The 10,237-nt window shown below is 37.7% G+C and overlaps 1 protein-coding gene across 2 annotated transcripts in view; it reads left to right on the top strand.

Moving 5' to 3' along the window:
• Positions 1 to 8,961, top strand: part of CUL5 (cullin 5) — a 281,644-nt gene extending 272,683 nt beyond the window's left edge. For both annotated transcript variants that reach the window (XM_029602459.1, XM_029602460.1), the window contains one exon: positions 5,805 to 8,961. In XM_029602459.1, coding sequence (XP_029458319.1) covers positions 5,805 to 5,999 — 195 coding nt within the window. In that variant the 3' untranslated portion in view covers positions 6,000 to 8,961. The remainder of the gene's footprint in view (positions 1 to 5,804) is intronic.
• Positions 8,962 to 10,237: the final 1,276 nt, after the last annotated feature.

Here is a 10,237-nt window from a genome sequence, read left to right on the forward strand (position 1 = left end):
AACTACTTTATCTTTATCATGGAAAATAAAATTTATATGATCTAAGATGGAAAATTATACAATATGCTAATGTGCTACACAATGTAATGCTGCAGAATTTTCTAACTCTTGCTGCAGAATCTGTCCAAGCTGTCCCAGAAACTAGGGGCTGTACCTAATGGCTGCAAAATTATAAAGGAATTTTGCATCATATATTTGTTTTGGTTTCATGTAGCAACTATTAAGAGTTCACAAGCAAATTTATAATGTAGACATAAGCTGTAGAGGGGAAGGTAGACTAAAGAATGCCTCTGTTCAGTGTTTCTGGGGCATGCCTCTGGTTTCAGTGTTTCTGGGGCATGCTATTTTTGGGTCAGGAAACAGAGATGCTGCTAAGATATGTTTTTCTAGACAAAAAAGCAGCAGTTTAGACCTGAATCAGCAATACCATGTTGACACAGTCTCTTAATGATTGCCAGTGAACCCGAACCATTTGTGGAATGTATGCAAGTAAATAATGCCTTAATATAATGCTTTAGTGTCCGAACTGGTAGCTTTTCCCTATCCCCTACTTTTCTCTCCTCTCTCTGCACCAGACACACACCAACGCACACAAACACAATCACAATTTACATTTATTAAAATTTATTAATCATTTAACACAAAGTGGCCTAAGTGATGTACAATAAAACATTCAAATTAACTTTGTTTTAGCAAAAACAATACATAGCAAAAACAAGCACAGCAAAAACAAATACTGGAAAATTGAGTTTCTGTCTCTTAATCAGCCCTGGGAAAACATATGCATGAAGGAATCCTGAATCTAATAGGTAGCCCTTGCATATGAGTAGATCCTGATAAGCATTTAAGGGCTCAAGTGAAGGACAGATGTTTACAAGTAAGCCTGTCTGAATAAAAAGGTATTTTAAAAGCCCCCTTAGAGTCTTTAAACAATTGCACAACCGCAAGTCTAGTGAAAGAGTTTGAGAACTGGAGCCACAACAGAGAAGGTGCATTCTCTGGTTACAAAAAGATGGGCAGACTTATTTATTATTTATTTAAAAATTTTTATATACTGCTTAGACAATGGAAGTGGGTCTAAGCGGTTTACAAATAAAACATTCATAATAAAAAAAACCCCATAAATCATAAAACATAATAAATATGATTTAATGTTCTGATCATTTTTATAACAAACATAAAAATACTGTAAGACTATAATGCCTCATGATGGACTTGTTAGAATCAGTCCGCTGCTGACAGTTTAAAAGCAATGAAACATAGGTTTTTAAATTTTTCTTGAACTTCTTAGAATTAGACAATAGCTTGAGGGAATCTGGACTCGACTTCCAAAGGATGGGGCCAGCAACTGAGAGCGCGCCTTCTGGTGATGTCAAGCCTTGCCGTTCTAATTGTGGGAACTTCTAGAAGATTTTTTTTCCTACAACGAAGATGTCATGTAGGTTGATACAGGCGTAGGGTTGAGCATAGCCAGATGATAGATGTCTTATGTAAAAGATTATGGATGATCGATAGGGCTTTATATTGAATTCATAGCCACACAGAAGCCAGTGTAATGAGTAAAGAACTGGAGAGATATGATCTGTTTTACATTACAAGGATTAGAGCAGTGGCATTTGCACTAACTGTAGTGGGCATAAAGTGGTATCCGGAAGCTATAGATATAAATCATTACAGTAATCCAGCCCCGTGAGGATTAGTGCTTGTAAAACAGTGCGAAAGTTGTTGGGGTATAGCAAAGGCTATAAACATTTCAGTAGATGAATCCTGTAAAATGAGCTTTTTACCACCAATGAAATATGATGAGACCTGGATAATTCTGAATCTAAAGTAACTCCAAGATTACAGACTCTGGTTGTTATGGAGATGGAAATGCTGTCGAGTTAAGTGAGATGGATGGCAACACAAGGAGTGAGGAATAGTGGATAAGTGTAAAATTTATGTTTTGAAAGTATTAAGTTTTAAGTGATTATGGGAGAGCCAGGTGCTAATGGACTTAATATAGAGACTGACAATGGATAACGTGTTGGACCAAGAAATAACTGTATGGGACGAAAAATTGGATGTAATCAGCATAGATTTTGAAGTCTACGCCTAAACCAGCTAAGAGGTGACAGAGGGGAAATAAGTAAATGTTAAATAATATAGCAGAAAGTGAGGAGCCTTGAGGCACACTGCAAGGAATAGTGTACCAGTCAGAGTGGAATAGGCTGATGTTTACTTGCTGGGGATGATTGGTCAAGAAAGAAGAAAACCATTTGAGAAAGTATTGTTGATACCAATGGATTGTAGGCCTGTAAGAAAAATGTCATGATCCAAGGTGTCAAAAACAGCAGAGATGTGCGCAAAAGTACTAGTGTGACATCAAGCAAGCCCCTTTGTAAGGATTTCAACTGACGAGATGGCTGATATAATTTAAGGAGAGCGTTGGACCATGGACAAGACTCAGTGTTAATTAATTTGAACACAATCATCCCAATTTTGTACTTTATTCACTATTGTATGGGGAACCAGTGAAGACACATTAAGATGAGAATAATATAATCATAATGTTTACTTCCAGAAATAAGGCGCTTTGCAGAAATAAGCAAAAGTTGTAAAGGCTGTAAAGAAACATCTAGTAAATCTAGATAGACTATTACAGTAGTCAATAAGTGAAAAGACACATGATTGGACAATAGTATGAAAATCAGATTCATATAGAAGTTTCATCTGTTCAGATATTTTGTCCCTTCACACTGCAGTTTTGTTATTTACAACTTGCTCAAACTGTCTTGCTTATTATCTAATAACTGGATTTTCAAGACAGGGTCATGAGGTGCTTTACTTAAAGCTTTTACAACTATGACAAAACTGCTGTGATCACATGGATACTCTCTAGAGTTTATTAAAAATGTTTCAAGTGCAGGAAATATTTTTGATTAAGGTTTTGTGATCCTGCAATCTGTCTGCAAAGTTTTCTGCTCTATAGTAGCAAATATAAGTTTTTGCAAAGAGAGAGACAAGTTTTTAGTTGGGTAGAAACAAAGAACCACAGGATCATTTTTTCCCCAAAGCAGTTCAAATTCTTCTACATAGCAGAGAAATGTTTGGGCTCTAACAGTTTCAAGTATAAAATGGCTTATTAAATTTGCATGGAAACCAGGTTTCAAATCCCACTGTCGTTCCTTGTGACCTTGGGCACGTCACTTTATCCTCCATTGCCTCAGGTTACAAAATTAGATTGTAAGACCTCTGGGGATAGGGATGTATTTGTAGTACCTGAATGTAATCTGCTTTGAAGTGCCGAAAAGCAGAATATAAAAATAAAAATCTAAAATAAATATCTATTTGATAAATATCTAGATCTATCTATTTATATATATAGATACACTATATATATAGTATATCTATATATATATGTGTCTGTGTGTGTATATATATATATATATATATATATATTATACTCAAAAGGACAGATCACTTTCTCATAAGAAAAATCCCCCCCTTTGTTTATTAAACATATAATCACATATGAGGATACATCAACCACATCCCACTCAATTTTTAACCTTTTTATTTCTTCATATTTTCCTACAAAAATGTCTGAAAAAACATCCATATAGCAGAGCAGCTTCTTGCTAAAACATCTAACTAGATAAACGAAGCTTGACCGACGTGCCGCAAATGCGCAGTAGAGAGCAGCTCTACCGCGCATGCGAGCACATCGGTCACAGTGTGCCTCTTAAAAATGGCGCTGCAGGAGCGGCGGTGGCGGCGGCCCGAAGACCAGGAGCGGCAGGAGCGGCGGCCCGAAGACCAGGAGCGGCAGGAGCGGCGGCCCAAAGACCAGGAGCGGCGGCGCGGCCCGAAGACCAGGAGCGGCGGCGGCGGCCCGAAGAGCAGGAGCGGCGGAGGCATGCGCGCAAGGGAGGGAGGGACGGAAGGAACACCCCGGAGATCTACTGAGGGGAGGAGAGAGGAGTGACTGAGGGGAGGGGGGAGGGAGGAGTGACTGAGGGGAGGAGGAGTGACTGAGGGGAGGAGGGAGGGGGGAGGGAGGAGTGACTGGGGGAGGGGGAGATAGGAGTGACTGAGGGGAGGAGGGAGGGGGGAGAGAGAGGAGTGACTGAGGGGAGAGAGGAGAGAGTGGGGGGAGGTGGGAGGGAGAATGAGGGGGAAGGAAATGAACCAAAAAAAATGTTAATGTAGCCCATTTTAACGGGCTTAACGGCTTGTACATACATAAAACATACAAAAACTTCTCAAAAATCATTACAATCATTATTATTTCCCAAAAAAGCCCACCACTCTGGAAAATATATTTATATATGTGCATCTTGCTGACCAAGTAGATTTCTGGTCTCTGAAGACTATTTTATGAACGTCCTTGCTCGTGAAGTAAGTTTTTGTCCATATTCACTTCAAGTTTACACTAGATTCTTTTTTTTAAATTGTTGATTATAGGGGTACATTTTAAAAAATAGCACGCGTGCGTACTTTTGTTCGCACACCAGGTGTGAACAAAAGTATGCTGGATTTTATAAGATACGCGCGTAGCTGCACATATCTTATAAAATCCGGGGTCAGCGCGTGCAAGGGGGTGCACATTTGTGCAACTTGTGCGCGCCGAGCTCCTTCCACCCCCCGGCCCTATCTAACCCCCCCTACCTTTATCGCACAAGTTACGCCTGCTCGAAGCAGGCATAACTCACGCGTGCCGATGGCCTGCTGCCGCGCCATCACCCGACCCGGGGACTGGTCCAGAGACCTCAGTCATGCCCCCCACCCAACACGCCCCCCTAGCAAAGCCCCGGGACTTACGCGTGTCCCGGGGCTTGCGCGCGCCGCTGAGCCTATGCAAAATAGGCTCAGCGCGCGCAGGGGGGTTTTTTAAGGGTTACGCACTTAACTTAAGCGCTTAACCCTTTTAAAATCGGGCCCATAGTGTTTAAGGGGGTAGTTTTCAGAAAACCAGTATAACTGCAAAGCCCACAAGTGCTTTGTATCTGAGGACCTGGTAGCTCATTTTTAAAGGGAAAACTATTCTTTGAAAATTAGCTACCGGATACAAGGCACCCAAAGATTTTGAACATTCTTTCTTTTTCTGTGGGTAAACATTTGCTGGAAAATAACATGCTTAGATTTCAAAATTAAATCCGTTCATATTCTTTCCCTACCCTGCCCCAGGAATGCTTTCCCTTAATCCGCAAATTTATGTGTACTGTAGACCCCCTTCATGCTTTTAGCTGGCCTGAGCAAGCACACTTTTATTGTATTTATTTAACAAGATTCATATCCAGCCTGTTTACAATTCTAAGTGGGTAACATGTTCGCACTCATAATAAAACCAAACATACATTAACAAACCACACAAAGATTACTCTCAAATTACTGGGCAGCTGCTTAACATAACCAGCAGAATATTCCGTGTTGATCTAGCCTATATTTATTTATTTATTTATTTATTTTTAATTTTTATATACCGACATTCTTACATCCGATGTAAATCATACCGGTTTACATTAAACAGAATAGCAGGAAATAAATTTCCATAGTCTAATATAGTGCTCAGATGTTTTATTATACAAAATCCTTATCCTGTACAAAGCCTAGCCCATAACCAGATTGTCAGCCTAACCAAAATTTTTACCAAATACTGAATAAATAATAAATTTTATTTACCTGGATAAATGAATTTGAAAATGGTGCTCTAAATAGTTTTTCATGCAAATTAGAATGTGCTGATAAATGTATGAATCTTTAAAGCTGAATTAAGGTGCATCTCAATTTTGAGGTTTCACCAATGCGATGTTTTATTTCAGGAGGCTATCATCCAAATAATGAAAATGAGGAAGAAAATTACTAATGCTCAGCTTCAGACTGAACTGGTAGAAATTTTGAAAAATATGTTTTTGCCGCAGAAGAAAATGATAAAAGAACAGATCGAATGGCTTATAGAGCACAAGTATATCAGAAGAGATGAATCTGATATCAACACCTTCATTTACATGGCATAATGTGAAGAGACTGGGAACAGTTGGTGTGGTTGGAGCAAATAACGTCAGCAGTTTGTGCCGAGGACAGACTCCTTCTGATTCTTGTTGCATAAATATAAGAAATCCCTGCCTTACTTTATGAAAGGACTCAGTTTTGCCAATTTCATTCAGCTAGCATGACGGCCTTCCCTTCATGTTGCACACTTCTTAACAGCATGCTGTTTTGTGGGAAAAGAGAGCCTCTTGTGAGCTTTTAAAGATAGATATATTTTACATTCAGCAGGAAGATTACAGGTTTGTTTGGTTTTGTTTCTTTAGGTATACCTTTTCTGCACAAGGAAAAAAATTACAAATATTCATGCACTGAAAATCTGCTGTTTTGTTTATAACAAAAATGCAATTAGGACTAGACATAGCACTTTCACTTTGTTTTTGATCCACAGACTGTCCTCCCTGTGTGGTCTTTTATATGAAACATTTGAGAAAGCGGAGTTAAGACACATCAATCAATTGAAGATATGTTTTAATAACAACCTGTTGGCTCAATCATTGTAGTGGTAGGATTTTATTGAGATACACACAAGGAAAAAGTGTCCTAATATATTTTCAGTTGGCAGATGTTGGCTTTCCTTTAAGAAATGATTTGATCTGCATTTGTTTTGCTGTAAACATAAGCCTCATCAGTTTCTCCTCTTTCAGACCAGGGTGGATCATATTGAAACAAAAATGAAGCTTTTTTATGTACTGCTTCTTATGTATGCTATAAAAGAGGAGAAGTCTACTGATGTGTTTTATATAGGTGGATCTACTAGAAAAAAATCAACTATTTTAGTTGTATTCCTTTATACATTCACTATTTGTATTCGGAGTGTGTGGGTTTATTGGTAGCTACAGGAAAATATACTTTAATGTATTAAAATAAGTTCATGCACAATGCCTATGGATTGAAAATGTAAAACTGTTGGTCTCTGTTTCACGTCACTTCTCATCCGTACTTCCCATTTATACACAGTAATTGACTCTGATGTTCAGATGCATGATGTTAGTGGGTTGTGTACAGCTTCAACAGCTAGAAAGAAATGTCAGTTTTCAAAGGAGGTGTCTGAAATGAGAGGGGGAAAGAGGAAAGCCAACATGGTTAAATGTAGCATCGACGTGGCAGGATTGTTGGCACTACAAGAGGTTTTTATTCAAAGTGAAACGGTGCTTAGTATTTTGCCAGCTGCATCAATGGTAACATGACATTTTTAAATTCAGAAATGTAATGTTTGCTATGATAGAAATAACATGAGTAATAATGATTGAGTTTTCCTTTGTGCAGCAGTACATCTTTGCTGGTTAAAATGCAGGGTAAAAAAAAAAAGGTAAAAGTTCAAAGCTATGTGGGGAATAATTGGGGGGAAAATGGTACAACTATTGTGTATTTTGAAGTATATGTTTAGTTACAATATTTTTATTGTAATTAAGTTTTATTAAAAAGCATTCTTCTTTTTGAATATTTAAAATAAAAAAGGTCTAATTTGTTTTTTCCTGTTAATTTCAAAGATAAGCATGTTTTACCCCAAAAGTCAGTTAGAAATATGTGGAGATGATGGATTGACTTCTTTAGGTATTTATGTCCTGTGTTCTTTTTATCCAGACTATCAACAGGTGCACAGTATGAATTATTGTTGTCAACAGATGTATGCAGAATTTAGATACTATTAGTTATCGAAATATTTGTGTTTATTACAAAAACTGTCTTCAACAAGGTGCCTATAATAATTTTTCCATCATTATTTATATATATTTTGGGAAAAGGTTTTTCTAAAAAAAAACCACACCAGCAATTTGTTGAAGATGCAGAATCGCTTTTAGCATCCTTCATCAGGTCAGTTTCACCAAAATGCACTTAACACTGTTGTGTTGTGTGGGAAATAGAAGGTACATGGGATAAAGTGTCACAGTATTTAAAACAAAGTAGTATGATTATAAATTTGAAAAAGCTGTTCTTCTAATGCAATATGGCAACAATGCACTTTTTAAAACTGAAGTTTAGCTTAGAATATTTATCTCCAAAGACCTAGCTAAAGAGGTGCTGCATCTTTTGAGAAATTATATAGCTCTGTATTGCCACATACACTGCCATGGCGAGTCGTTAGAGAAAAATTCTTTGGTTAGACTAAATAAAAGCCAGGTTGTAAATTGCATTTTTTAACGCTAGTTTTCAAAAAGTTCAGAAACATCCTTAGAATCTTTTTGACCCACTAAGGATTTTTGCATTAGGTGCAAAATGGGAGAAATCCTTTATTCAGTGGGGGCCTATAAAATGAGGATCTATGTTTAAAATTTAAAGTCTTCCATCCCTTTTCTGTTTCTATTAAATTTGTCCCCAAAATTTGTGATTCTCCTGTTTTTCTTTTCTAAATTTCTGGCACTCGTTTTGAGCTTAAATATAGATATAAATGAAGTAAATATTACCTTTACTTTTTGACCTTTTTAAAATTTAGTACATACTATAACTAATGTATTTTACATCATTTGGATTGGGATTTCATTGTCCTGCAAGGTTCAAGTTTTATGAGTACGATTGGGCAAAGAGATTTGTTAGTTTTTGAGAATGATTTCCTATCTCTCACTCAAACTGTGTTTTCTATATACATGTAATAAATGATGGCTAGCATGCTATCGTTGTACACTTTTTTTTCTAGGGCACATTTGTGAAACAAACAGTACCTAAAAGTTTTCCTGTCATATACACTATATGTAGTCTGGAGTGTTGAGCAAACTTGAGTTTCCTAGATTGTACCCCTTATAGTATTTGCAAATCTGAATGTGTGCCACTACAAACAGAGGTGAATAATGCTGTACAATTTGGAATGGTAGCAGTTTCTGTATGGCAGTCCAGCTGAACTATTTTGATGTACTGCTTAATTTTGGAATTTTATTTTTTAAGTTGTATAATTTATTTTCTTGCAAAATAAATATATAATATAAAAGATTATTCATCTTAGTCAATGTGTTTCAATGTCATTTTCTGAGAACCTAAGGATAGAAAAGTAGTTTAGCTCGTGTTTCTTCAAAGATAACTATGTTGAATACTGAAACTGATGGGTCATATGACTTGTTTCATGCTATTGTATGATATAGAAGCCAACATCCATCTTAAAAGCAACATTTTTAAAAGCACAAATTTTTTTTCATTTTACTTTCTCCATGAGATTTTCTCATTTCCTAATTCTCCATGGACAAGCAGGACTGAAATAGCCATGACACGCAAGTGACATCCTCTGGCAGCAAACATACTCTTCTTTCCTAGCTCATATAGCTTTGAGTATGTGCGGCAGTTCCCAGTTTCCTATTTTCCTTATTGTAGCTTTGTTGCTGGATTGTCTTGCTGCCCTTCATGCTACAAAAAAAAAAAAGAATATTAAAGCTCACCCAAGAAGGCCATTTCCAGCAGTTTTAAGGACTGCATCTGTGGCAGGAAAATGTCTTATCACCAATTGTCATAAATTTTGCTATTGATGACTAGGGTCAGACTGCAATGCTCCAAATTGTTATGACTGTGGCCATATGTTGCCAAGGTCTGAGGGATGGGCCCAAAAAGCAACAAGGTAGGCAATCTAGAAAAGCCGTGAGCCAAAGAATGTCTTTTTCAAAATCTTTATTGGCTGGAGACGTATGCAAACAATAAAACGCCAGACTCAGGCCGAGTTTTGCCACTGCTTTTCATTTGTTATGAGTGGAGACGGCAGATACAGACCGGCGGCACTAATTGTATGAGGCACCATTAAGTACATGGTTCCTTCAAGAGATTATGAGCTACTTGTTCTTCATTAAGATACATCCTTGCTGTGGTTCAGGTTTGATTACCTGTAGAAATATATTTTGAATTGGCTACAAATTTGACTAAAGTGGTTTGCAAGCCCCTGAGGCAGCCACTGGAATGTGGCAAAACTCGGCCTGAGTCGGGCGATTTATTGTTTACATAAGTCTCCAGCCAATAAAGATTTTGAAAGACATTCTTTGGCATCTACTTTCTTATGTCTGCTCAAGGTCTCAGAGGTCCAGATCCTGGAAAATGGAGGAGTTATGCAGGTAGGTAAAGAAGCGCAGTCAGTCTTGTCGAGTCGAGCAAGAATTCCTTAAGCATGGCTACCTTTCTCATATTGCAGGTCCTCGAGCCTGCTACTTCCTCAGGATTGTACAAGGTGTGAAAGCATCACCAGGAGTCTGTAAGCCCTTCACAGGCCCTATAGGACTTGGGGCAACCAAGA

This window comes from Rhinatrema bivittatum, chromosome 5 (assembly GCF_901001135.1).
Source record: "Rhinatrema bivittatum chromosome 5, aRhiBiv1.1, whole genome shotgun sequence".
Taxonomy (NCBI): Eukaryota; Metazoa; Chordata; class Amphibia; order Gymnophiona; family Rhinatrematidae; genus Rhinatrema; species Rhinatrema bivittatum.